Source organism: Diospyros lotus, chromosome 9 (assembly GCF_014633365.1).
Source record: "Diospyros lotus cultivar Yz01 chromosome 9, ASM1463336v1, whole genome shotgun sequence".
Classification (NCBI taxonomy): domain Eukaryota; kingdom Viridiplantae; phylum Streptophyta; class Magnoliopsida; order Ericales; family Ebenaceae; genus Diospyros; species Diospyros lotus.
This window is the reverse complement of record NC_068346.1, coordinates 6243048-6270427: the sequence shown is the minus strand read 5'-3', so window position 1 is coordinate 6270427 and position 27380 is coordinate 6243048. Positions and strand designations below refer to the sequence as shown.

Below are 27380 nucleotides of genomic sequence, written 5' to 3'. Positions count from 1 at the left end.
TTATGTCAAACGTAAAATTTTTCTTTTAAATAATGCTTGTTAAAATAATAAGATAAGATTATATTAAGATAACATTTGTTAAGCAATATATAGATCGAAAAAAGTAGAATATGGAAAACATCTAAACAAAAGTACTTTTTATTGTTTTTGTTAAATTTATTGAGAAATAAGTTATGTGATTTCTTATCTTGAACTTTTCAGATAAATTTATCTATCTTCCCTCTTCAGATAAGTTATCTTGGATCTTACAAATAAGTTATCTTATATTATTTTATCTTAATTATTTTAACAAACGCTATCTAAGATAATATTATAATGTTTCTCAAACTAAGATATGAAATGATTAAAATAATTATGAGAAATACTTCAAAATTTTTATCAAACTGTTTATTAAATTTTTTAGAATGTATTAGGAGGCACACGTGTCATTTTTTTATTATCTATAAAGTTTAAGATAAATTTATTTTGAGGGAAAGAGATAAACTTATCTAAATAATCCCAAATTATCACGTAATTTCTTTGTAACGGGTTATCAAATAAATTTAATAAATATAAAATATTATTAAAATATTTTTATTTTTTTTAATTCATATCTTAATTAATAAAGACTAGCTAAGTCTTATATGGTAAACGTGCAAGGCAGGTGGGGTAAGGGAAATACGCAGGGAAAAGGGTGAAAAAGAGGCTTATGATCACACAAAGAAAGAGACATCAACTTTAACCATACAATCATGCAAATATTTACTGCAAACCTTTTTTGAGCATCTTAAGCTAAAACTAAAGAGGACACACTCTTTTATATATTTTTCAAGTGAAGAAGACACACTCTTTTGAGGTTGCATCATGAATCTCATCTTGTCTGACTTTTATGCATCCAATCTATATTCTATTCTTGGAGGGCTTTAGCCTCTCTTTCTTCATTTCTTTCTTTTAGTTTGTGTTATAACCAACTCCAAATTTCATACTTCTGATGAATTATTTCTCTATGCCCATAGATCACATCAGCCTTTAAATTTTATGCCAACCATCGCCAATTTGATCATCTCTACTAAACTTGTTAACAATTACACAAATACTGTCCTTTTTTGTAGTTGACAATAATGTTTATTATAATTCATCATCATAATGTAAAATGGGAGTAAATATTCCTTCAAAATTTTATTTATTTATTTGATACACTAACTTAGGAGCAAACTTTTTGAAAAAAGAAAGGCAAGTAACTATATTATATATAAAACTATTGTCTTCAAAACTTGATAAAAGTATAAAAAAAAAACCAACATTAGCACTAATGGTATTTGCATATACATTTGTGCCATTTTTTTTTTTTGTTGGTCTCGATTCAATCTTATGTTAGTAATAATAATTTATTAAATAGGTAAACATATTACCACATACTATAAATTCGTAAAGTCATATTTAATTAATATTTTTGAATATGAATTCAAAATATTATAAATAACATATAGTGAAGTTATCATGATCATAAATTTAAATAAATAAATAAATTTTAGATTTTGATATATGATATGTTCTCGATCGAGTTTTGATATTTATTTTTATTCAAAATTTTGTCTTATTCTACTAAGTTAATACACTCCTATTTGGGTCTTGATTTTCAAATGCAAAATGGTTTTTTAATTTTTTTTTTCCTATTTGAATCTCAAATTTGGACATGTGAAAATCATTATTATTTAAATTTTAGTTTTAATCTTTTCTTATTTTTTCCCTTTTGTGATGGTAGAACAATATTTTTGGGCTCTAAGGAACTTAATTGTGTGGGGAATGTGCCGCACCGGCCATAGTCACGCAATTTTCCAAGTGATGTGGACTCTCAATAGCCAGCTAGCTAGCTAGCTTCCCTGTTGCCATGCTGGAAACCCTCTAAATCGACATTTCTTTCCACGCGCTTTTAATAAACGTGACCAAGCACTCTCTCCTTATTCTTCCGTGGCCTCCACGCGCATTCATAGAGACTGGCTTTTGAACTTACCAAACTATATGCATGCATATTCAATTTATTTATAGAAAAATATTATTATAGATCATTTTATACATTTCGGGTTAGATAAGAGGATATTATGACTGAGGCGCAGGATATTTTGGTCATAATATCTCTTTATGTAGATTAAGATGTACAAAATAAATGTACATTTAGCATAATTCTTATTTATATTTGATATCTTCTCATCACTTCCTCTACTAGCTGTGGAAGCGTTATTCCCATTTTCAGAGATAAAAAAAATCCTAGAAATCTATGCAAATGTGCACAGATCCCGTTTTGAGTAACCAAGCCTGTAGCTTTGGCACAATTTAGCCCCAACCCAGAAACCCTAAAACTCCCTCTCTCTCTCTCTCTCTCTCTCTCTCTAGTGGGTGTTGGGTCCCTTTGGGTTTGTTGTTGTTCCCCCGTTGTTTGGCTTATAGTCACCAAATTCTTCTCTCTCATCCGTTACATATTTTCCCTTTTTCGACGGGAAGGATCCGGGCTTTGGGTTCTTGGGTTCTTCTTTCTGTTTTCTGAAAGCAAAAACAAGTTGTGGGTTGGTTGATTTGGTGGGTAATGGAGGGTGGGTTTTGAGCTCTGCGCCGGAAGCTTCAGATCTGAGGGACCAGAGACAGCTCTGTGTAGATGGGCACTTTCAAATGTAGCTCATTATTGCTTATAGCCCTCCTCTTTTTGACTTGACACACACACACACACTCCTCTCTCTCTCTCTCTCCTGCCTAATACTTTCTATGGGGTGTTCTCTGGGTTTCTCTCTGTTTCACTGAGTGAAAGCAGAGAAAGTTATTGGGTTTCTTGAGAGAACTTGTAGTTGGACTTGAGCTCTACCCTAAAAGGAGAAGCTTAGAGGGAGAGAAAGCTAGAGATCTGTATCAATGTTCATGGCTAGTCCTACTAGTGTCCGTACAAGCACTGGCTGTAGTTCTTTGCTAAGAGAACTTCAGGTCTCTCTTCTCTCTTACTTGCCTACTTTCTTGGTTATTTTCAGAAGTGTTTTTTCAGTTTCTTGTATGCAAACTGGAATTTTTGTACCCTTTCTGGTGTCTACTGCGATGATTTTTGTGGAAATAGTATTGCTTTCGAACCGTTTTATTTTATTTTATTTTTTGTCGGTTCGGAAGAGAGTTGCTTGTTTCTGTAGAGTGAGGTGAATTCTGCTTGATGGTGGTGTGAATTGAAGTGGATGGTTTTTTGTCTGGATTGGTACTTACCAAATTTGTTTCTTCTTGGACTTTAAAGAGGCAATTTTACTTGAATTGAAAGTGCTTTTATGAAGCCTTTGTTGACTCTGATTCAGTTGGGTTTACTGCCATGGTTTTTTTGTTCATATTTGTTGCTTAAGAGTGTTTAATTTAAGTTTGTTCCTGTAATTTGTTCAAAAAATTGCCAGTTTTCTTTTTCTTAGTGAAATTTCAAGGGGTAATTTCTCTTGGTCAGTTTTGAACCAAGTTCTTTCTTCTTTTCTTTAGTTCTCAAATTTTCCTGCCTTTGTTCTTTCTGCCTCTTCCAATATTTTCTTTCTTTATTGGGGAGCAGTGGTTCATATTTGTTGGTGTTTCTCTTTAATTTTCTACTGAAATACTAGCCGACCAAAAAATAAACTTACCTTTCTTTTTTATGCTAGTTGGAAAGTAACATTTTTGCTTTACCAACAAATTTGTTCTTTATCTATATATAGATGCCCCCAACTTACTGTTCCTTTTTTAATGTTGCTTCTATGACAAGAGCAGCAATTGTGGAATGACATTGGCGAGAGTGAAGTGGATCGAGATCGAATGTTGTTGGACCTGGAGAGAGAGTGCTTGGAAGTGTACCGGAGAAAGGTCGATGAAGTTGCCAACACAAAAGCGCGGCTCCATCAATCTGTTGCGGCAAAGGAAGCTGAGCTTGCCACCCTCATGGCTGCTCTTGGGGAACTTAATCTTTATTCACCGGTAAAGGCCCCTTTTGAAACTTTCATCTTTTCGTGATTCTATTTGACCTTTACCTTTCTGTTTCTCAATTTCAATACAAGTTAATTGGTATGATTTAGTATTTCAGATGTTTCATTGTGCTACACTGGCTATTATATCTTAAAAATGCTTATTATCAGGTATTTCACATGCAGGATCATGGTTTTTGATGGATTATGCTATTAAAATGTACCAGCATCATTCATGGTTGACTTTTACACTGGCTTATGATTGCGGGATCTTAACTTTGCCTTATTTATATATTATTTGAAAAGCAATTGTTTTTCTCCTTGTCCAGGAGACAAATGAAAAAATACAAGGCGTATTTAGTCATAGCATTTCATTATATCTGAGATTCTCATTCCTTGATTAATGCGGTTGTCATGAATAACTAGACATGCTGGTGTGTCTGTTATATCTACCATGATTGTTTTTCTTCTTTCGGTCATCAATATTGAATTGTTGTTTCAAATGCATGATTTATTTTTAAGTCAAAACCTTTCCGGACCAGCATGTAGAAGTAGTGAATCTTCAACATTGAGATGAGTCCTGGATGTGAGAGTGACCCTTAGATCTTCAAGTTTTGGTTTGGATTGTCTTCTAGTTTCAACTTTCTTATGGTTCCTAGTATTCTGTCTGATCTTTCTCTGACTGCCCCTCTTCTTTGTTCTCAATTATTTTTGCAGCTGAATGATTTTACTTTCACTCGTTAAATGGTTTTTAATTGTAAACTAACAGACGCAGACTGAGAAGAAAGCAACATCATTGAAGGAGCAACTTGCATTTGTCACACCATTGGTGGAAGACTTGAAACTAAAGAAAGAGGAACGGGTTAAGCAGTTTGTTGAGATCAGGGCTCAAATTGATAAGATCATTGCTGAGATTTCAGGATATAGTCATCTCATCAGTGCAGTGAATTCCTTTAATCTGGAAGAACAAGACTTGTCGTCAAGAAAGTTCACTGAATACCAAACACAGCTGCGCACTCTGCAAAAGGAGAAGGTACATGTTCTCTCCTGTTTCAATTGGTTTATTGACTAGTGGATTCTTATATAATTTTTAAGTAATTGTGTAAAAATAGAACATAATTTCTTGTCATTGCTTTGGACATCATTTCCCTGATGAATGGTGGCTTCTTGTCTTGTCATCTGCATAAATCTAAGATTTTGTGTGAAAGTCAATTTCAGTTCATTGTAATAATGTAAGTGATCCAATTCCTGGAAGTTGGCAATGCACTATAGTAGTTAGTAAATTTGGACCAATGCGAGTTTTTTTACTTAATGGTAGCATGAAGCTATTTTAATTTTTGCATTTGAATAAATCATCTAAAATAGCCCCTGGTTACTGTTTTCTTTTTTCCTTTTTATTTTAATATTTTTGCAGATGCACTGGTTCCTGTTTTCCAATCAGCATAGAACAAAAACTTAAATCATTATGCTAGCTTAATCTCTGCAACTTTATGCTCTGTTTTCATTGTTCAATGTGCAAACGTAACACCTGTCTCCCTGCATCACTAGAACATAGTGCTTCTGCAATGTCGTTTATATGGAATTTATAGCTAATTTTTCAAAATAGAAAAGGCTTTCCCTCTTCTGCATTAAACGACCAATCTTTAGCTATTTTGTGTTTTTCCTTTATAGTCCGAGCGGCTCCATAAGGTTTTGGAGTATGTGAATGAGGTGCATTCCTTGTGCGGTGTCCTTGGATTGGATTTTGGCAAGTCTGTGGGCGATGTGCATCCTAGTTTGCGTGGAGCAAGCATTGAGCAGTCTACAAACATCAGTGACAGCACATTGGAGGGTCTAGATCAGACAATCCTTAGGTTGAAAACAGAAAGAAAAGTTCGATTCCAGAAGGTAATGTAGATCCCTTGCATTTATGTCTTGGTTTACCTTATCGCTAAATGAATTGACCCATTCCCTGAATGCAGTTGAAGGATATTGTTGCATCATTGTCTGAACTTTGGAATCTGATGGACTCAACAAAAGAAGAGAGGAGTAACTTTTCAAGGATAACTTCAATACTAGGATCCTCAGAGTTGGAAGTTTTGGAACCAGGTGCTCTTTCTATGGAAAATATTGAACAGGTTTGGAAGCTCCTCCACCTTTTCACTCTCTTTTTCTTCTTTTTAATTAATGAATAATTTCTTTATTTTCATGTATTTCTGATAGGCATCAGCAGAATTGGAGAGACTCACCAAACTAAAAGCCAGCAGAATGAAAGAACTGGTTATGAAGAAAAGGTCAGAATTAGAGGATATATGCCACAAGACACACATTGAACCCGATCCAAGCACTGCTCCTGAAAAATCTAATGCTTTGATAGATTCTGGTATTCATCTCCTCTTCCGTCATAATCTGCTGATTGTACCATTTCCAAATCTTTTCTTCTAATCAACGGACTGAAATGTTTTGTTGGCTAGGTCTTGTGGATCCTGGTGAACTCCTGGCAAATATTGAAGCTCAAATAAACAAAACAAAAGATGAAGCTCTTAGCCGTAAAGATATCATGGATAGAATAGTAAGATGGCTTTCTGCTTGTGATGAGGAAAATTGGCTTGAAGAGTATAATCAAGTAAGCTGGAAAGGATCTATTTTCCCTCCTTTATTTCTTCAACACCTTCACCATACAGCCTAAATTGTGACATAGCGTACAGATTTGACTAGTGTACGAGTCTTCTTAACTAGTTGCAGTAGAAAATGAGAACTTGTAGAAGTTGCATTCTAAATGGTGTTGTTGATTTTTAGGATGACAATCGATATAGTGCTGGAAGAGGTGCTCACATAAACCTAAAACGTGCAGAACGGGCTCGAATTACTATAAATAAGATTCCAGGTATTCTGCCCTGAGCTTACTTGATTATATGGTCATTTACCTCCCCTAGCATGATTATCTGGAGCTAACGGGTTACTTTTGTCAGCAATTGTTGACAATTTGATAAATAGAACACTAGCATGGGAGGACGAGAAAAAGAAATTGTTCCTGTACGATGGGGTGAGTTTACTATAGCATAAGATATCTAGATCAACATCCTCCCCTCCCATGTGGTCGTTGTTCCTGAAGTAGCTCTCTCTGCATACCTTTTAGGTACGTTTGGTTTCAATACTAGAAGATTACAAACTTGCAAGGCAACAAAAGGAAGAGGAGAAGAAGCGCCACAGGGTATGTTTTCATTTCATTTTTGGTTTTGATGCAAGTTGACTGTGAATCAGCGAAGAGTGTCTAAAACATTTTTTATCCACTTGTTTCTTCATTTATGACGTAAAAATAATGTAGGAAAGACAGATTGTATAAATTATAGCCATGTTATGTAGTTTATAGAATTAAGCTAGATTATCTTATTTTATATTTCTAATTGCTCCTCATTTGGAAATGTGATTCTGTCCATGTTATGATGATATCTGATCCATCCTTGGCTTGGCTCAGGATCAAAAGAAGCTCCAAGATCTACTGCTTACAGAAAAGGAATCCCTCTATGGGTCAAGACCTAGTCCGAGAAGAACCAGTAGCTTTAGAAAATCAAATGGTTATCGAGCAAATGGAAATGGATCCATGACTCCCACACCTCGCCGGAACTCAGTTGGCAGTCCAACTACTGAGCTTCTAACACCTCGCTCATATTCCGGGCGTCAAAATGGGTACTTCAGGGAAATGAGACGGTTGTCTACTGCACCGCTGAACTTTGTGGCTATAGCAAAAGAAGATACTATGTCGTTTTCTTCTGTTGGTGGCTCTGAGCCAGGATCTCCCCCTCAAGGTTGAAATTGAAAGTTGAACGGGTATGTTTCCCTCGTGATCTTTAACCCCCCTTCATTTTTCACTCTTTTAGACAGTTCCATTGGTTCAACAGATTGATTTTTGAAATCGAAATAGTTTCTCTATGCTAGTGTGGTGTTGTTCCATATTACCGAAACTCGTATTTATGGCCCTTGCAGAATCCTGCAACCTGCCTCGTTTCAGCAACACCAACACCTACACCGGTAATATACCGGATTGAGGCGGTGGAAACCTTGTGAATACGAATGGAGTGTACACTAGTGTATGATTGCGAGATTTTAGAAGGAACTTGGGACAGCTTGCTCGAAGGCAACTAACTCTTCGGGAAATTGATGTGTTTGGAGGTGGCATTGGTGAATTGAATTATATATAGGGCAACGGTAGTTAACTTGTACTCTTTTGGCTGCTGCTGCTGCTGCTGAAGTAGGGGCTTACTGACCATTTGGGTTGTGGATGATGCTGTCTGTGTTTCTTTTATTGCTGCTTTTTCTTTTCTTTTGTATATATGTCTATTCCAGTTTGCTGAATCTGTACCCAACTCTGGAGTAAACTTGTCTTGTAATGCTGTTTGTAGGATCTTTTTTATACATAGTTGTGAGGCCCACAAGATGTATATCTTCTCTTAGTTTGGCTCACTGTTGTCATTCTGCCCGCCCATTATCTCTTAGGAACCCAGTGGGATTAAGAGCTAAAATGGACGTGTTTGCCCATTTTCCCTTGACGTCACCTTTCTCTGTATTTCACAACCAAAATTGACCCAAAACATCATTATTCTATAATTATTTTTAGGGTCAAAACTTATATTTTTATCTGTATGTTTTTACATTTTATTCATGTGGTTTTAATTATGTCTATGAACTTACATTTTGAGTTAATTTAATTTTTTTTTATTTTGATTTTTTTATATGTTAACATGAATCTTGTGATGTTTTGATTATACTTATTTACTTAAGAGTTAGTTTAATTTTTATATTTTAAATTAACTCATTTCATTATTTTATTTTATATATATAAATTAAATTAAATTAAAAATATAAATAAGAAATATAATTAAAATTATAAAAAAAATAAAATACTATAATTAAATTAACTTGAACAAGAATGTTATATATTATATACGTAGGGGTAGGGCAAAGCCGACGACGGGAGAACAAATCTGTTAACTTGAATTTAACATTTTCTTGTAAATTTTCAATTCCCGTCATAAATCATAAGTGGCTATTTGACTACCCAAAACCAAAGTCAATAGAAAGTGGAAACAATTGCTGTGGGTGGGACAAGCGGCAACAACCGGCCTTCTTTAAGAATCCCCAAAATGTGAGCTTCACAGAAACACTCACCAGTCGATCCAAATTTCAAACCAGAAAGGTGTGGCAATGGAAGCCTGCACTTGTCAGCAGTAGAAAGCTTCAGAGACACTGAGAGTAGAGCGAGTTCTCTATCAGACAGATTTCCAGAATCCAGATTTCTTCCCTTGGAATTCGGGCCGAAACGCTCGCCGTTACGATATTATATATACGACCTTGTATCTGATATTATATATATAACCTTGTATATCTATATGGATGTACTGACCTTTGGGGTCATTGTCGGTATAATCGTGCTCTTTCTCGCCGCTGTCTGTTTCATCACAATTGAAGGAACTTGCAAACGCCGTCCAAATTGATCCCCCACTCGAAACCCTAACTAGGTTTTGGTACCCAATTCGATTTCAAGCTTCAACAGCCCCAGATATGGCGATTCGCAATACCCGGATCTGGTTTGTGCTGGCTGTGTTGGTTTTGGGAATTGGATCGGGTTCGAATCTGGTTTTTGGGCACGAGGGTCACGGTTCTGGATCATGTGCGTCTGTCGTCCATGATTCTCATGATAATAGCCAGTGTGATCACGGACATGGTCACCACCACCACTACCATGATCATCATCATCATGAGGAGACAACGGTTGGGTCGAACAAGCTGGCGGAAGAACTGGCTGAAGAAGAGGATTTGAAACTTCACGGGTTTGGGTACTCCCATATTCACAATCATGGCCACGATCATGACCATCATCATCATTTTCACGACCATGGCGCTCCAGAGCTCTCTGTTCTCGGTATTTTGTTCATCTCAATTTTGTTTTTTTATTATTTATTTTTTACCAAGGTTTTGCTTTGTTAAAGTTATCTGCTTCAAAAAGAGAAAACTGATGTATTGGTATTCAGTAGCTTCCATTTGGTTTGAGCCGTTTGATTTGTTAAAAATCGAAGGAACATGAAGTTAAAATATTTGGAAAAAATTGGTGCGTAGTTTGTTTTTTAAAGTTAATCAAGTCTTGACTTATAGTTTTATTGTAACTGGCGCAGCTGAATCAATTTGCATCCTGACCAGTATTTGGAGTCTCACGTAATTGAAAGATTAATGACTTACATTTTAGGATTCCAGGAGCTTGTGCTTTGATGTATGGACAAAAGAAGAGGAGATTGATACCCCTATTTATATGTCTTGCTCACTTCACCAAAATCCACTCTCTGTTGGCATCTTTCTTCTTCTAAATAAATACTTTCTGCTGTCATCTTTTTATAAGCAATCTACATTTGGCCTGTTGTCAAAATGGTACTGTAGATGTAGGCACCCGATGCTAAATCATCCTCATATGGTTCTTTACATTCACAATATGTTGTTTGCATATTGATTAACTTACTATTTGCGCCCATGTGTTTGTTTTGTTATTGTCCCTCCTGTCCCCGATAAATGTCCTTTATCTCTATTCTACCTATGAGATGACAACCTTTCTCTTTGAGATTTTTTATTGTCCTTTTAAGATTTATTGTAGCTCGTAAAGGGAAGCAGTATTCCTATTTGTTGGACTCGTTATGGTATATTAATTTGTTTCTTTGTTCTGATTTCAACTTGTGGATGCTACCAGTTCGATGATAATATTATGTTTCTTCACACACTTGACTATTTATTTTGCTGGTAGTATATGTCCTACATTGTGATTTTGTACCTCATGTTTTACCAAATGGCATGCTTCAATTCACTTGAAATTGTTTCTGTCAAGCATGTTGAGCATCTTAGTTTTGAATTGCTGTGCTGAAAATAAGTGCAAGATCACTGTGTAGCGTGTACTAGAAGAATCATTAAATAATGACCGATTGTTGTGAAGATTGCAAGTCTTTAAAAGATGCCCTTGGTTGCTTCTAATCTATTTTACTTTTTGTTACATTGGATAGGTCTTTGGATTCATGCGATGGGGTGCTCATTGTTGGTGAGCATGGCTTCCCTGATTTGCTTGATAATTTTGCCTTTCATATTTAGTAAGTAGCTTAGCTAGACGTGCTTATGTACATATGTGTCATCAGCAGTTGTTCTTACTGAATTCGTTGTCTATCTCCTTATGCAAATTCTAACCTTTCCCATTTCTTTCAGTGCATGGAAAACCATCGAAGGCACTTGTTGACTCATTAGCTGTATTTGGGGTCAGAATCTTCCTGTTTCTTCTTTCTTGGTTTCTAAGAATTTAGTAAATTTGAATTTTTACTTCCATGTTTTGAGCTGTTATACATGTTAGGTTATGTATCATTTGTTTTTTGATGAATAGGTTATGTATCATTAAGAAGTTGCTATTAATCTTTTCCAAGAAGATATCTGATTAGTTTATTCTTGTCTCCTAAATAAATATAATGCAATGGACTACTGTGGATTTGTGATACTACTTGTCTCTGATGTCATGGATAGAAGTAATTGGTGAGCTAGAATTAAGGTAGTTGATTCCACATAGTGGGATTAAAGCTTGATATGTTCTTGTTGTACTTCCACTGAGGCTGCTATTTTTTTTTTTATTAGTTGTGCTACTGCCTAAGATTTTGACACTTAGTATATGATGCTGCTATTACATTTGCTTGTAGCAAATTCGAAAATAGTTGGATATCTTGCATAGTTTTTACTTACTTTTCCTTTCATATTTGACTTATTTAATAAACTAAAGTGGTAGTTTTTAGTTATTAGAGAAATTCTTTTTTCTAACTTTTGATTCTTGCTTTGGAGAATTGTAGGATATTATCAATTCATGCAATTGTGTCTTAAGTTTTTCCAACTTTTTGTTATTGCTTTGGAGAACAATAGCAATACGAGATATATTTCATGTAATTGGCTCTTCTATTTAAAAATTTTTCTATCTCTATTTTGACCTTTTCCCTATCAAGTTCTTCTTGAATTACCACCCTAGGGACTGTTGGAAGGCTAACTTTGTCAGAACTATTAACTGCATGTACTGAGTTTTGTTGATCCCTATTTAGATGAAATTGATGCTCTTTTAATTTATCAAATTTATGACAGGTCTCTCACGGTTGTAGAGTTCTTCAAGTTGCTATTTTCTCTTTACTTATTCCAACTGATGCTGTTCTTTTATGTTTCTTTTTCTTTCCTGCTTTTGATGAGTATATCTATGTCTTATTTACGTTTGTTTAGAAAATTAAACTTCTGTAGGATGTCATTTCTTCAGCTTCTTGGTTTATGAAATTGTTTACTTTCATTGAGCTTTTTCCATTTGTAGGCTGGGGCTATGCTAGGGGATGCTTTTCTTCACCAATTACCACATGCTTTTGGTATGCAACAAGTCTGATGTCAATCTTTGGTACTTCAATTATGCTTACTTTGTTCTCCCCTTTATATACTTTTCGTTGCGCTTTGGCAATTCTCACATCAAAGGAACATATGGAAATCTATGTTTTGGGTAAAGGGCTGCAAAATATCTAACTTTTACCGAATTTTCAGATTTATTCTGAAGTTTCTATTTTATCAATCTACTTCCTAACATTTGAAATCTATCGTAATGTTATATGCTCCATTAAGATCCACCCAGCCATTAGTTATGTGCACTCACATCATTGCTATTGCAGATTGTTAGAAGATTCATGGGAGAGCACCTGACTAATGGTTAGAGCAGAATTAATGGAAGTTTGACAACAGCATAACATTGCAGCAAATTTTGAAGATTAGGAAGTGATTTGATAAACTTAAAACTTATAGAAATCTGGAAATGAAGCAAAAGTTTTGGCATTTTTTCTTCATTTACCCCTATGTTTTTCTAGGGTAAGACTGATTTTCTTTATATACCATGTTTCACCACTTCAGGAGTCAAAGGATGTCAACTAGATGAGTACTTAGTTTATCAGCTAAAATTATGTGGTTTTGGGGTCTGCATGGTTTGCAATGCAATATGGATGGCAGTAGACCAATTAGATGTACTAAAATGAATCTAAAGGGTTTGAGATGGATGCAGAATAAATGAAAGTGTTCTGAGGGTGTGAGATTTAAATAACAAGCCCAGAAGTGGACTCATATTTGTATTTGGTATGTTGACCCAAGTGAATATAGCTATAAGGCAAGACTATGTGATGTGTTTAAGGTGCTACTTGGCCAAGGATGCTGCATCAATGGTTTGTTTTTCACATATGTTTTTTTAACAGAATTCATTTTACCACTATGCCATTGTTCCTTTAGATCAAGTGGAATACATGTGCTTAAATTCTGTTATTTACTAAATTCACCTTGTGGCTGAAATATCAACAAAGTGTTAGAAAGAAATCTTTTAGTATTGTTATATTTTTAGATATTTAGTACTTACCAAAATATTATATATATAATGCCATGATGCCCTTGGAATAGGGATTATATAAATCTGATGGCTGAAAACATTTTGTTTTAAAGATAGTATCATGAGTTGCCCTGGATGATTGTGATTTAGGTTTTTTACAAGTGCTTTGAGAAGAGAGACATTCACATAGAATTAATTTGTTGCATAGAAGCCTAGAACCAATTTTTCCCCTCCAAATTAGTGGATAGCAACTAGAGGGGCTCTAATATGTAATGCTAATCCAGGAGGAACTGAGAAGATTGAATGAGGAGCAATTCCATGAAAGATTTTTGGACATCAAAATTGTTAATCCTGATTGTGCTGGAGTGGTAATATTTTAGCCTGTATGTCATATTTTTTTTTTGAAATCATTAAGGTTTTGCAGTCTACAAGGGATGATAGTTCTCAAACTCAAACTTACCACTCAATATGAGTCAACAGCAGTTCACTCTGCAGTTGAAGATTGCTGCTTATGCCTTAAATATTGAGTTTAAACATTTATTTCTGCAGTTCATATTTGATTATGTATTAGTCATGCATGCTACAAGAAAGCAAGAAAAACTAGCTGCTTCAGCTTTCTTCCTTTTTTTTTTGGCTAAATAGCTTTACTAGTACAGGATCTGTTCTACAGGTTTGTGCTCGTGTCCTTGAATTTTAAGCTTTCTTCCCTTTGCAGCTTGTCTTTTTATCATCTTTTTCTGCTTGATAGACAGATTGATCTGAATGTTCAGACTTGTTTTTTGCAAAACAATGCAGCACCTTTGGATTATTTGAGGTCATAATTGTCTGTGCCATCTAATGTTTTACAGGTGGTGAACACTCCCATTCCCACAATCATGAGGGTCATACTCATTTTCATGCTCATTCTGGAGATGATCATTCGCATTCCCATTCCTTGGAAGATCTTTCAGTTGGATTATCTGTTCTGGGTAACCTGAGAAACTTACATGTTGTTCATGCTTGTTGATCTCAGTCGTATAGTGCTATTTTATCTATACCTATAACTGAACCTTTGCAAGCAATATTTCTACTGGGGCTCTACTTACCCAATTGTCTTATTATGTCCAAAGTGTCTTGAAAGACCTCCTGTATAAGTCTCCCACACTAAGAAATCTCTTACTGATGTTCGTGAGATACAAAGCCTATTGACTCAAAAAAGATATTGTATTGAACATGAAAATCACTAAAGGTGTCAGGTCACTTATCTTCTTCAAGTAAGCCATTTGAGAAAATAGCAAGTATCTATTAAATATCAAATTTGAAATTTTCAGATGACATTTGAATAATGCCATTTGAGGAAATACCAAGCAACTTATTGAGCATCAAACATGCAGTTTTCAAGCAATGGCATTCGAACAGTTAGTAAATTTCCTGTACTATAATCTATGTAAACAATCAATGAAGTTCACTCAAATTTAAAAGGGACATCCAGACACTGTTTTAATGAGTTACCACTGGGGATTGATCATATATTAATGTATAAATCTTGATATTTCCATCAATTTCCTAACTGTGTATATCTTATTGTCATTTTTCTGAAGTGATATTTATCAACCACTTTTCAGATTAGATAGTTACAGCCTGATCTCTTATGGTTGTTGCAGCTGGAATTGTCCTTTTTCTTCTTGTTGAGAAAATTGTGAGGTATGTTGAAGACAATTCCGGCGGAGCCAATGCCACTAACCATAGTCACCACCACTACAATAATAGAAACAGTAAAAAGTTGAAGGATGATAGCGATGGCCACAACGAGAATCAGCAGCAGTCTCTCAATGAAAACAATGGTAACATATTGGAAGCATCATCGAAGGGGGCATTTCCTGATGGAAGGTCTGATGACAGTTTAATCCATGAAAAGCAAATGCAGCCTGAAACTCAACTTCGGAAGGTAAGATGAGAAGTTACAATTGTTGTGATTTCATATAAATTTCCTCTCAGATGGCATTGTCTTTGAGCTGGGTGTGGTTTTAAGTCACTTATTAAGATGTGAACCAGGAGGTATGGTCATGCAGTAGCTGGAGTAGATTGCACCTTTTTTGAAAAAAAAAAAAAAAAAGACTTGTCTCTAGGCACAAATATATATGAACCTGTGAAATATATAGATCTATGATCTGTATCTGCAACGTGCAAAAGAATTGCTATTTATTCATGCACAGTAGTTTGGCTACAATGTCTATTCTTGTGGTGGAATATTATAAATGCACGTAGTGAGAAATTATAGGCTGCTTCTCTGGAATATTGTATTTGCCCACCACAAATGCTGCTTTTTAAAACATGTTTTGCCACAATGTCAATTCTTGTGGTTGCCATTCTAATGCATGAAAACACATTTTTTATTTATTTTCCCAAAGCATTGAAGAGGGTGAACCTTGATAGCAACAATAAGGTTGTTTCTTTGTGATTAAAAAGTGCAAGTTGTGAAAATAGCCTCTTTGCAAAATGAGGGTAAGGCTCTATACAAAAACAACCCTCACAAAGCAAGGAGCCTCATGCATTGGCTTTTTTTGCCTAGAAAATTGAACTTGCAATGTAAAAGCTTTATTAGTTGTCCATCATTCACATGTTGAGCAAAAAAATATTGATTCACACCTTAATGTGGTGCAAGATTTTGTAGGAAAGAAAGGCAAGAAACAATCAAATGTAAAATATGAGGGAAGAATTGTGCTAAAGTGCATGGGATTTCCAAATCAAATGTACTCTTGTTAACAAAATTTTGCGTATCTGATGAAGCATCCCTCTTCAAGAATAATGATCCAGTTTCCAATGTTACCTATATGGTTAAAGTACCCTTGAACAGTAAGATGGCATGCACATGGTTTGTAAAGTATAGTTTGAATCAAGGTGGTGATTCTATTATGATTATGATATAGTAATGAAGATTAATACTAAAATGCAACATTTCCTGTTGGCTCATGATGATTAACTTTCCCGGTGCTCATGGTACCTAATTGTCACATGCCCTTCTTGTTCCTGTTGCCTTTTTTTGCCCTTTTTTTCTTTACCACTAGTGACTTACCTATTTTTTTTGACACTATTGCAGAGAAATACTGGTACTAATGCTGGAGAAGGTAAACCCTCTTCTGTTGCTGTGAATGGCCCAGCTAGCAGTACTAAATCTGCGAGTGAAAGGGAATCTTCTCATTCACCATCCAATCTTGTGTTTGGTTATCTTAATCTCTTCTCCGATGGTGTGGTATGTGCTATCATCATGTTCTGCCCTTGTCTTTTGTTTTCATATATTAAGTAAAGTTGTTTCTCTATGATTGTGTCAATGTCTGTGGAGATGGATATAATGGGGCACTTGCATCTGCATGCTGGAATGCTCGATACAAGGATTTTACAGTTCTACATAGAAAATCTGTATGCAGTTTCATTCTATATTTTTTTTAGCTGAAATATTGAAGCATTTGTCATTTCAGCATAATTTCACTGATGGGATGGCTTTGGGAAGTGCTTTCCTCCTTTATGGATCTGTGGGCGGGTGGTCCAGAACACTATTTCTGCTTGCCCATGAGCTTCCTCAAGAGGTTCCTTTTTCCCCTTTGTTCCTTTATTTTTTATAGAAATTATTTTTCCAATAAACAATAATTTGTATAAAGTTTAACTCATAATATTTACATTAATTTGGAGGTAAGTTCCAGCAAGTTAAATACAAAAGATTCAGAAGGGATCTTCATGCTGCACGTTGTTATATTTGCTTCTCTATTTTGGTCCTATTAGATGAGCCATTTTTCTTGAGACTTTCTTCACTACTCCAATTTTACCTATTGTTGAATTTACTTGATTTGACAATGCTCATTATGTTAGCGTGGAATTCATTGATCTTTCCCAGAGGAACATGCTGTATTGTGATTAGCAAGAGATCTTTACAGTATCTGTTTTTTACTTTTTATCTGATGACCAAAGCTTTTGTATTGAACTTGCTTGAAATGTGTTGTTGCCACTTGTTTGAGGATTTTCTGTGTTGGCATTGTTGTGTTCGCCCTCATCTATGCTAGATGAGAAAATAATCATGCTGCCATGCTTTATTTCATCCTTGAAACTTTTAATTTTTGACTGATTATGTATATATATATATCTATATATATATATCTTTGGTGATAGGTGATTTGGGGGAATCTTGAAAATATCTGATTTGAGTCTCAAAGCACTCTTTTTCAGTTTCCTCATCAGTGTTGAACCCTTTTGCAGATAGGCGATTTTGGAATCTTGGTAAGGTCTGGTTTCAGTCCCTCCAAAGCTCTCTTTTTCAATTTCCTCTCAGCACTAGTGGCATTAGCAGGAACAGCATTGGTAAGTAATATCTCAGGGTGGCACATTTGAGGCTTGTTTTTTGTTCCTCCCCATTAATGATCTCAATTGAACAAAAAACTTCAAGATGAATTTTCCTATTATCACACAGGCTTTAGTTTTGGGACAAGATCCAGGACAATCATCTTTGATTGAGGTTAGTCTTCAATCTGACTGCTCATTCTGCGTTCGAGGGTATCATATCGATATTGCAGTCCTTATCTGTTCCATTTGTGCAGGGATTTACAGCAGGCGGGTTTGTATACATTGCTGTTGCTGGAGTTCTGGCAGAGATGAACAATGGCAGCTCTGCAATAAAAACTACAGCAATCCAATTATCCTCATTTGTAACTGGGATGGCTGTTGCCCTTTGTATATCCCTTGTTGAATGAAAGCACCTTCATCTTTCATGCTTAAATTGCAGTGTTCAAGGATCAATGTATTTTTAAGTTGTCAAATGGAATTTCAGCAATCCATCCAGAATATAGTTTTGCAGCAACTCCCAATTTTGTTTTGATATTCCAAAATTTTATTGTGCAAGAGTTTTGGCAAAAAAATTATTGCAGTTCAATATTGTGCATTCGCAAGCACTTATGTGTATGTATGTATGTATATATATATATTGAATTATTGATTGCTAACATTTATGTGATTAGTTAACTAGTTTCAAGAATTTTCAGAACAGTTGTATTTGTGACATTTTTAATTTTTGAAAATAATGGAGAATTTTTTATTGGTTTTAAAAGATAATTGTAATATGAAGATTAGAAATTGTATAATTTTTTTTATCCTAAAAGCATTAGAAGAAAAGGGCAAATCTTGAGAATAACGGTGAAGCTGCTTGAATTTGAGTTGTGAAAGGTTTTTTTAAAAAACAAAAAACAGAAAAGCATTAGGCAAAAGCTGGATACAAGTATTGACTCCCTTTGGCCATGCACTGGAAAAGATTTTTTTTTTTTTTATAAATTTAAAAGTAAAGAACCCCCAAATACGGAAATAATAACCAAGGGGCACTGAACTTCTCTAGCTACTTACCAAGTTTAGTAGGGCAATAAGGACAAGAGAGAAAAAGAAAAAGGTGAAATTCAATTGAACAATCATAAGACATAACTATATAATTAATACAAGTAAGCTACAAGAAGTTTGAAGACAGTATACATCTGAATCTCAAAGGCTAACTTGGTTGCGAGAAACCCCGGCGGCTTCCCAAAGCAATGCCCTATATTATATGTTAGGCAAGGCTAAGTCAGTTTGGGAAAATGAATTTGGTGAAAACACTTCTCCATGTACTCAAAGGATTCACCTTTCTCCTTAGGGGGAGGGGAAAGGAAACGAAGCATAACATGAGAAAATGGAATACCTTGTCATGACTCGGACTTATTGAACGGCTGAAGCAATTGGAAGATTGTAAAATCACGGGTTGGAAGAGGATGGACTGGTGGCCTTCTCAACGGTGGATTTACTACTGTATGATCCCTGTGAGTGGCTGCGTGGTGCCGCTTCCGCACTGCTTGAGCAGGAGGCTCTGCAGCTGCGGCAGCTACCACCATCATTCCTTCTTTGTTCACTACTGCTGATAGTTCTGTCCTCTTCCGGGGGCTATCGCAGAACTGCTCCTCCTGCATTTGGCCATCCTTTCAGTTAAAAGGTTAAACTCTTGCTGATTTTTCAGGGTTGGTTTTCATACTTTTACCATATATGAAAGATCTGTCATCTGCTAAATAGATGGTTGTCAAAGTAAGATTTCATCAGGGACCCTGAAAGCGTTGACATATACAATAGAATAGAGTAGTGGCTTATTTAAGGATGTCTCCTAGGATCTTATCGATTGACAACAAATGCTAAGACTCCGTGATGGAAATGCAGTAACTAGACAAAACTAGGTTTCAAGGTTTCCCAGCAACTAAAACTGATGAATGTCCAAGGACATTGAGGAAATAATAAGTATCTTGACTCTTACATGTGCAAGAAGCAGACATTTAACCAAATGTAGAGTGAAGCTGATTGCAGAGTTATTTAATGACTATCATACCAACCAACACGACTATTCATAACATGGTCAATCTTTATATGTACTCTAGGGGCAGAAGCAACTTTCTAGCAAACCAAAATTACCTACCAAGGTTCACAGATAACTGTATCATAGATAACCCACCGTTGGAATCTCATTTGATGCTTGTTCTATTCTTCCATTATGCATATTGCCCTGAAAATGTATTGCCAGAAGTGTAAAAAACATCTTAAATGCTTCTTTGATAGCTCTCATTCCTAAGAAGGGAAGCCTGGGTGTCAAAGGATTTAGCCTATCAGCCTCCCACAGAGTATTTACCAAATTTTCTTTTTTGCTAAAGTATCATCTAATAGGCTTAGGATGCTGGTTAGTGTAGTCTCTTGGACTCCAGAATGCCTTCCGCTGCGCACACGGGGTGGGGGGTGCAGAATCTGGATGCTGCTTTATTGCTCATGAATGCATTGATTCTGGGCAGAAGTCCTGGTCCGAGGATTATTTAAAGTTTTATGACCATGTGAATTGGAGTTTTAGTCTATGTGCTTAAGAGGATGGGGTTTGCGTTGAGACAGTGGGCCTGAATTCTTGATTGTATATCTTCTCAGAAGTTCACAGTTTTGGTGAACAAGGTCCCTGTAGATTATTTTCCATAGTTCTAGAGTTTCACTAGGGTGATCCTCTTTTCTTGTTTTTGTTCATGCCTAGTACAGTGGCTCTTGGTCTCCTAACTTATAGTTTAGATTAGATCAATGGCTTTGAGGTTACATGGAAGTTCTCAGTGTCCGTGTATCAAACGTCCCTTTGTTGTTACTTTATGGACCACGCAAGGAGCTCCTTCGCTTGTCCTATTGTGCTTCAATACAGCATCAGGGTGTACAGTCAATCCCTCTAAAATTAAGCTTTGTGCCCATGGTTGGTCAATGGCATAATCACTTAAGGCCTGTTAGGGTGTAGTTCTAAATTATTACACAGTTTATCCATCTTCTCAAGCTAATGCAATTTAGGATACCGTTTTCTTAGATAATGAAAAATCAGCTAGACAGTTGGAAAAGACATCTGTCTAAGGGTGGTAGGATTACTTTCACTAACCGTACCCTGTTTTGTCTTCTTAGCATAACATGGCTTTGATTACTATACCCAAGAGATTAACAAAGTTATAGAAGGATTCTCATTTGATTGGTATAATAGTATTGAAGTACCATTTAGTGGGGGTTAGGGGACAAGGTATGCATGCCCATTAAGGGGGTTGGAGGTTTCCACGTGAGGGGGCAAGACTTTGCAGAGTGTTACTGAGTATAAACATTGTTGTCTTTGGAGATGGTCAACCGGGGTGGTTAGAACCCCTTATAGAGCTCCAGAGGGGTATTAGGCAGGTCTCAGCTATTTTCCTAAATCCACCTTATTCAAAGTTGGCGGAGGGAATAAAGTGAGGTTATGGCCAGATATGGTACGAGTGTGGGCTGTCATGTGAGATCTTTCCTGAACTCTTTAATATTGTCAGAAATAAACTTCTTCAGGGTGGGGGGAATGTTTTTCGCCTGTGCCATTAAGGTGGATTACAGCCTCCTCAATTTAGTGTCATCTTATGGATTGAAAATCGACTCCAAATCCCCCATGTTTGGTTTGTTACATGAGCACCACATCACTGGGCAGGACACTACGGATACGTATCTGTCTGGAAGGAATCTTCACTGCCCACTCATTATATGAGGCCACTAGCAAAAATAAAAGGAGAGTTAGCCTTCCATGGAAACCCCTCCCATGTTGGCCTTCTTTGTTTCGATAGCCTCTCAAGTGAATCCTCATTTTTGACAATCTGAGGAGGCGAGGGCAAGGTGTGATTGGACGAGTGCTTAGTGTGTGAACAGGATGGGAAGCCTCATGCACTGGAGATGCCCTTGTGTTACACCAATGTTTGTTTGGAGATCCTTTCTGCATGGATAATCACATCACAGCTTCAAACAAGGTTACATTCTTGAAGCTGCAAAATGGATACTTCATGGAGATTATCTAGCTCTTGAGTTCCAGTGTAAGGCTCCCTAGAAATTTACCTAGACGAACACTGTATTTTATCTTGACTATGTTCTTGAGAGGATAATCTTATAAAATACTATGTGTGGCACCTTATGGTGAATAGCCCATATTTTTTGAGAAAATAATGTTTCTATTTAAAATGTGTCCCAAACCCAAAGAAAAGCAGTGTTTGCAATAATTTTTGAACGGCTTTAGGGAATCCGGTTCCCCAGTTAGGTGTGTAAGAATGATTCTAGCTGAATAAGATGCCAATCTTTGTAAGATACTTCCTTGGACACCCACCCTCAATGTTGTTTAAATAAAATCTAACTTTCACAAACAGATCAAAAAATGACAACGTTGTCCAGAAACAATATGTTTGATCTGTGCCAAAGTTTTCACTTTTGGGTCTTGCTCTTCGTAGCTGTGTTTAGGGATTTTTGTGGCAGTGATCAGTGAGATGGAGAAAAGGTTGTATTAATGGATCATTATGGAAATTAACATCTTTGCCAGTGAACTGCCCAAATTTGTGGATGAACCACAGTAAAAAAATCCTTGTGTAGTTTTGTCTTAGCTATCTCTGTTCCATTTGATGCTTCCATTTCAATTTTACATCCTTCAAAAATTAAATTTCGTGCCTCAGTATTTCTAGGGAGATAGATACCAATACTTGAAACAACCAAAAATCACAACCATTATATCATCAATTTTTTACTAAGCACAGCAAAAGTATAACATATCAAAAGCCAGATTACTAGAACAAGCTCAGCTACATAGTAAATGTGAACAAATGGGGGGAACTCTTAGTAGAACTTACATTTACAAGTGAGGAGTCCGGCACTGGGCATTTCACAGGTTGATCCTCATCTGGAGGCTCAGTTGGATGCTCTATTGGCCAGAACTCAGTGTTGGATTCAACCCCATTTTGACAAAAATCCATCCTAACCCTATCTCTTGCCTTGCTGGTCTCATCTATCACTGGAATAAGGCTCTCTTTCTTATCCTAAAAATTCAGAAACAAGAGTAATAAAGCCATAAAATAAGCACAGAATCCCCAACCAAGTACACAATTATATATGAAATTGGAGAGAGAGAAAAGGCTCTTACAAAATTATACCCATAAGAAAAATCCATGTAGAAAAATGACAAGATTATACCAGAAGGGAAAAGGAAAAGCCCAATCAAATAGAGAGAGAGGGGGGGAAAGAGGTGAAATGGTGGGGATCGCCTGAACAAGAAAAGGCGAGAAAAGATTCCAAGCACCATATCTACTGAATTCAGACTTTTTCTTTCTTTATTGGGTCCCTATCCCACGAAAATCTATGCCTCTGCATAGATATATGGGAGATAGAGACAGCTTTTTCACTTTGTTTTGCTTTAGGAACAGTAACAAAGTGCATGAGAAAAACATAGCTGTGTCCCAACTTTCCATCTTTTTCTTGGCTTTGCAGAAACAGCAAGCTGTGTGTGTGTGTGTGTGTGAGAGAGAGAGAGAGAGCGAGGGCAACCGGGGGGGGATTAGCTGTGCAACCCAAGAAAAGCGAGATTGCAAAGCCGAAAGGGCGAGCCTTTGGTTTGCTTTAAGTAGCCGTTGTCCACGGAAAAGGCGCTGCTTTTTCTTTCGGGAATTCTTACAAACAGTTCATATGCATCCAGAAACATAAAAACAAATGAAAACAAACCCTCTACTTCTTGAATTTGTTTTTTGTTTTCTTCTTCGGAAATTCTTAAGACATGCACATCCAAAATCAAACCCCACCAAAAAAAAAAAAAAAAATCCTCCTTTTCTTGAATTTGTTTTTTGACTTCTTCAAAAAAAAAAAAAATTGCACACGAATTCTTCTGTCAGAGCAATTCCAAACTGAGCAAAATAGTGCGCCACAGAGATACCGATTTCCTAATATGCAGAAACTCAGAACATTAACAAACTTCTAGCGTGTGAAAAAAAAAAAAGAGAGGATATGTAATGACCATATGAATATAAGAAGTGAACCCGATTTCGCAATGCAGAGATGACTGCGATGGAATCACCCTCCTCAAGTCTCAAGTAGAATGTGAGAAGTAGAACAGCCCATCTCCATGGCCAATCGAACCGCTGCCACACCAACTTTCAAAATGGTTGAATTGAAAGTTGAAACCTTTCAGCCTGCCTTCAAATGTCATTCTCAGGAAAATAAAGTTGTTGGGGGGAAAGATACAGAATTAGAATTAAGATCTTGTTTGTTAAATTAAAACCCAAAATAGCATAGGCTTTCTCTAAGTCTAAGGTTGTCATTTCACTCGTTAAGAGCTACATTAACTTTCTCTATGATTAAGATTTAATTTTTATATGTTTATTTAGTAAATATTTGTAAATTATTAAGCAAATTTGGTAGGTTTACTCAATTTACACTCAATATGTAATAATGGTAGATTTTCATCAATTAAAAAAAATCAAATTCTCTAGCCATTTGAGAAAATTAGAGAAACACTATAAAATGCATATTAGCAAAAGAACCAAAAAAAAAAAAAAAAACCCATAAAAAGCCACTAATATTTGAACAATAGATACAAATTTCTTTTTGCATTTATTATATTTACAAACTTAATTAATACAAGTTTTAACCATTATCATAATTTAACACAAGTTAAAATAAATATTACAAAAATACATATATATTATAATTACTGCGAGGGAGACGATTAGAATAATACTTATTAAAGATAAAATTTAAGAATTACGATTAAACTAGTTTGAATATATATATAAAATATTAATAAACATATTTATTACGTCACATGTATATGAAATCGAGCAAGTTTAATTCAATCGAAGGAGAGATAATAAGACTAATTATAAATAAAAATGATCTCAGCTTCATTTGAGATTAAGGTGACGTAAGGTTGATTACATAAAATTATTTAATAAAATATTTGAATATTTATTTAATTAATATATCAAAATGCTCAAATTGAATTTAGACCCTCCAACACACATAAGTAAACTGAATGTTATCAAATACTTTACTTATTATATTTATTTCCTGATCCACAACTCAAACGAAAACCTATCAACTTTAGAAAAAAAAAATAATAATAGTAACTTATCGACACATTATATAATACATTCGGAAGACAAGATATATTGGTTTTTTAATCACAACGAAGATAACTTGAACATAATGGCCTAAAATTTAACTTCATTTAATTTACAGATGTTGTGGAGGTAAGACGATTCAAATTTTATATAAATTACTATGATCCAATCTAAGGTAATATATACATGTTATTTTTTAGATTTATTTAAATTATATTAATCACATTAAATTCTTACAAATATTACTGATCTTCCTTGAGGTTTCCTTTAAAAATTTTAATAGAGGGTGGTCGGTCTGTAAACCCAATAATATAATTCAACTTGAACCTTACCAGATTGTTAATAAATCCCAAAAAAAATATGCTGAATCAAACTAAATTAAAAAATATATATAAATTAAAATCAGTCAAACACATTAATTAAGATTGAGTCCCAATCTGCCCACTCATGATGACTCATTAATTCTTCCATCATAGTCACTCACAAACATACTGTTTATATCATATGGCTAAAAAAAGAAAAGATAAAACATATACACGTGTTAAAAGAAAAGAAAAGACACTTACAGGTGTCGTCTGCCCATTACATTTCGAGTTGGGTTTGAAAGAAAGGTTTGAGTAGTCATGGAGAGCGACAAAGCCAAATGTCCCTATTTCTAGTTGGCTCCGACGGAGTCAAGTGGTGACCGTTACCTACTATTTACGTGCAGTCATGGTTTCTAAAATTAAGCTGAAAACAACGTAAACCTTGCCGAATTTAGCGAGGTGGAGAATTAATGGAGTTTCGTGGCCAGCTAGGCTGAGTTGTGCTTGCAATCTTGATTCGTTCTAATGTTCGAACATGGGCCAGAAAACCAAATTGAATTGAACGGATCAAAAACTTATTCCCATGTGATTGTCATTTTAAACCCCCATTGTCACTCTGCAATATATATATATAGAGTGACTGATTAATTGCAGTGACAGTGACGTCGACGATCGCATAAAATAAGTTTTTGATACCATGAGGCTTTGGAGAAGGGCTTGCGGAGCCTTGAAGGACCGCAACAGCATCATAATAGCCAGCCTCGGCCGCCGGACGTCGCTCCGGCACCCTGACATCGAGGCGGCGGTGATCAAGGCCACCAGCCACGACGACTCCGCGCTCGACTATCGAAGCACCCAGAAAGTCGTGTCTTGGGTACGATTGTCGCAGGCCTACCTCAAACCTTTGTTGTGGGCTATATGGATGAGAATGGAGAAAACTCGGAGTTGGGTCGTGGCCCTAAAAGGCTTGATTCTCATGCACGCCGTCTTCGCCTGCAAGGTCCCGGCGGCGCAGAAGATCGGCCGGCTCCCCTTCGATCTTTCTAACTTCCGTGACGGTCATGGCAGCGCCGCCAAAACGTGGGGCTTCAATGCCTTCATTCGAGCCTACTACACGTTTCTCGATCACAAATCAACCTTCGTTAGCATGGATATGCATGAACAAAAATCGAGAACGGAAGAGCAACCCATCACGCAGGATCTGGTTAGGATTCAGAAACTGCAAGAGTTGCTTGATTTGTTGCTCCAGATCAAGCCCCAAACGGAGAAGATAATGACGGTGCTTGTTCTCGAAGCCATGGACTGCGTCATCCTCGAGGTCTACGACGTGTACAGCAAAGTCTGCAACGCCATGGCCAAAGTTCTCGTCAAGATTCATTCAGCCGGGAAAATTCAAGCCTCGTGGGCTCTGAAGCTCGTTCAGAAAGCAACCGTGCAGAGCGAGGAGCTCGCTCTGTACTTCGAGTATTGCCGTGAGATCGGAGTTTTAAGGGCGTCGGAGTGCCCCACCATAAAACGGCTGCCGGAAGAAGGCATCAGAGAGCTCGAGCGCATCATCAATGGAGTTCCGGATAGGATTTGCAGTCGAAAGGATGATCAGGTTGTTCCAGAACAGGAGAAGGAACCGATGGAAGAAGAGAAGGTTCTGAAATGCGGATTGCAGACGATAATCACGCAAGAATGGGAACTGTTTGATGAAGATTTGGCAGAGTTGAAAGAAGAAATTACAAGTCCTGGTTTGAGAAAAGAGAACCCTTTCGACTCGCCTTTGATTCGACTTGATGATGATCAGCCATATGGTAATTGTCCTCGTGATCTTCCAGATTTAATTAGTTTCCTGTAGTAGATGGATTTGGATTTGGATTTGCATTTTGATCAACTGCGCATGAATGGACAGAAAAGTGGGGAAAATGAAATATCAAAGTGTTCTTTAAACTGTGGGTTTTGTTTTGAAAAACAAAACATATGATATGATCAGAAGTAACTTCCAAAAATATTTTTCCCTCGTCTCAATGTTTCTTTTGGTATTCCAATTAGGAGATGTGTTGGTCTACTTGTTGTTGAGGACACTGCCAACCCTCTAACCCTAAATAAGTAAATAAAATAAAATATGTAAAAATTATTTTTGAAAAATGAGGCTTCAAACACCAATTTAATTTACTAACAGCAGACATTAAGAATGAAGCGAACAAAGTGAGAGATACAACATTAACAAACCAAATTGACTAAGAGAAGACAAACATGTTTATATAAAGGTCTTTGTAACATTTTTCTGCAACATTACATGTCGTGGAAATAGGATTATGATCAACATTCGCATATAACAAGCTAG

At 36.1% G+C, this 27380-nt stretch overlaps 4 protein-coding genes across 6 annotated transcripts; 3 read left to right on the top strand and 1 right to left on the bottom strand.

The window, feature by feature from the left end:
• Positions 1-2273: 2273 nt before the first annotated feature.
• On the top strand, positions 2274-8362 carry LOC127810355 (65-kDa microtubule-associated protein 6-like). The gene is made up of 12 exons (XM_052349786.1): positions 2274-2952; positions 3739-3942; positions 4699-4962; positions 5601-5816; positions 5891-6046; positions 6132-6291; positions 6383-6534; positions 6708-6795; positions 6881-6954; positions 7048-7122; positions 7387-7739; positions 7896-8362. The coding sequence occupies exons 1-11, from the start codon at positions 2884-2886 to the stop codon at positions 7720-7722; spliced, it is 1794 nt and encodes a 597-aa protein (XP_052205746.1). The 5' UTR covers positions 2274-2883; the 3' UTR covers positions 7723-7739; positions 7896-8362.
• Positions 8363-8982: 620 nt separating this feature from the next.
• LOC127809821 (IAA-alanine resistance protein 1) lies at positions 8983-18118 on the top strand. The gene is made up of 11 exons (XM_052348950.1): positions 8983-9831; positions 10952-11035; positions 11148-11197; positions 12274-12325; positions 14166-14285; positions 14961-15244; positions 16397-16549; positions 16776-16883; positions 17548-17649; positions 17759-17803; positions 17886-18118. Exons 1-11 carry the CDS (start codon positions 9471-9473, stop codon positions 18036-18038), a joined length of 1512 nt encoding a protein of 503 aa, XP_052204910.1. The 5' UTR covers positions 8983-9470; the 3' UTR covers positions 18039-18118.
• Positions 18119-18248: 130 nt separating this feature from the next.
• LOC127809822 (uncharacterized) lies at positions 18249-23846 on the bottom strand. 3 transcript variants are annotated; one of them, XM_052348952.1, is made up of 4 exons: positions 23639-23846; positions 22485-22670; positions 19007-19265; positions 18249-18865 (listed from the first exon to the last, which is right to left on the bottom strand). In XM_052348952.1, the coding sequence occupies exons 1-3, from the start codon at positions 23639-23641 to the stop codon at positions 19011-19013; spliced, it is 444 nt and encodes a 147-aa protein (XP_052204912.1). In that variant the 5' UTR covers positions 23642-23846; the 3' UTR covers positions 18249-18865; positions 19007-19010. The 3 variants fall into 3 exon arrangements, with proteins under 3 accessions (XP_052204912.1, XP_052204913.1, XP_052204911.1); XM_052348953.1 differs by having other exon boundaries at positions 23661-23845; XM_052348951.1 differs by lacking the exon at positions 23639-23846 and adding an exon at positions 22775-23600.
• Positions 23847-25566: 1720 nt separating this feature from the next.
• Positions 25567-27049, top strand: LOC127810307 (putative clathrin assembly protein At1g25240). Its single transcript, XM_052349699.1, has one exon. The coding sequence runs from the start codon at positions 25746-25748 to the stop codon at positions 26889-26891; it is 1146 nt and encodes a 381-aa protein (XP_052205659.1). The 5' UTR covers positions 25567-25745; the 3' UTR covers positions 26892-27049.
• Positions 27050-27380: the final 331 nt, after the last annotated feature.

Bases quoted from the DNA above. Each gene is read 5' to 3' on its own strand.
- LOC127810355 (XM_052349786.1), top strand. From the start codon at position 2,884: ATGTTCATGGCTAGTCCTACTAGTGTCCGTACAAGCACTGGCTGTAGT. The intron at 2,953-3,738 runs GTCTCTCTTCTC...TGACAAGAGCAG, and splicing joins CTTTGCTAAGAGAACTTCAG to CAATTGTGGAATGACATTGG. The intron at 5,817-5,890 runs GTAATGTAGATC...CCCTGAATGCAG, and splicing joins GAAAAGTTCGATTCCAGAAG to TTGAAGGATATTGTTGCATC.
- LOC127809821 (XM_052348950.1), top strand. From the start codon at position 9,471: ATGGCGATTCGCAATACCCGGATCTGGTTTGTGCTGGCTGTGTTGGTT. The intron at 11,198-12,273 runs GTCAGAATCTTC...TTCCATTTGTAG, and splicing joins ACTCATTAGCTGTATTTGGG to GCTGGGGCTATGCTAGGGGA. The intron at 17,650-17,758 runs GTAAGTAATATC...ATTATCACACAG, and splicing joins CATTAGCAGGAACAGCATTG to GCTTTAGTTTTGGGACAAGA.
- LOC127809822 (XM_052348951.1), bottom strand. From the start codon at position 22,933: ATGGTGCTTGGAATCTTTTCTCGCCTTTTCTTGTTCAGGCGATCCCCA. The intron at 22,671-22,774 runs GTAAGAGCCTTT...CTGAATTTTTAG, and splicing joins TTTCTTATGGGTATAATTTT to GATAAGAAAGAGAGCCTTAT. The intron at 19,266-22,484 runs GTAAGTTCTACT...GGCCAAATGCAG, and splicing joins CGGACTCCTCACTTGTAAAT to GAGGAGCAGTTCTGCGATAG.
- LOC127810307 (XM_052349699.1), top strand. From the start codon at position 25,746: ATGAGGCTTTGGAGAAGGGCTTGCGGAGCCTTGAAGGACCGCAACAGC.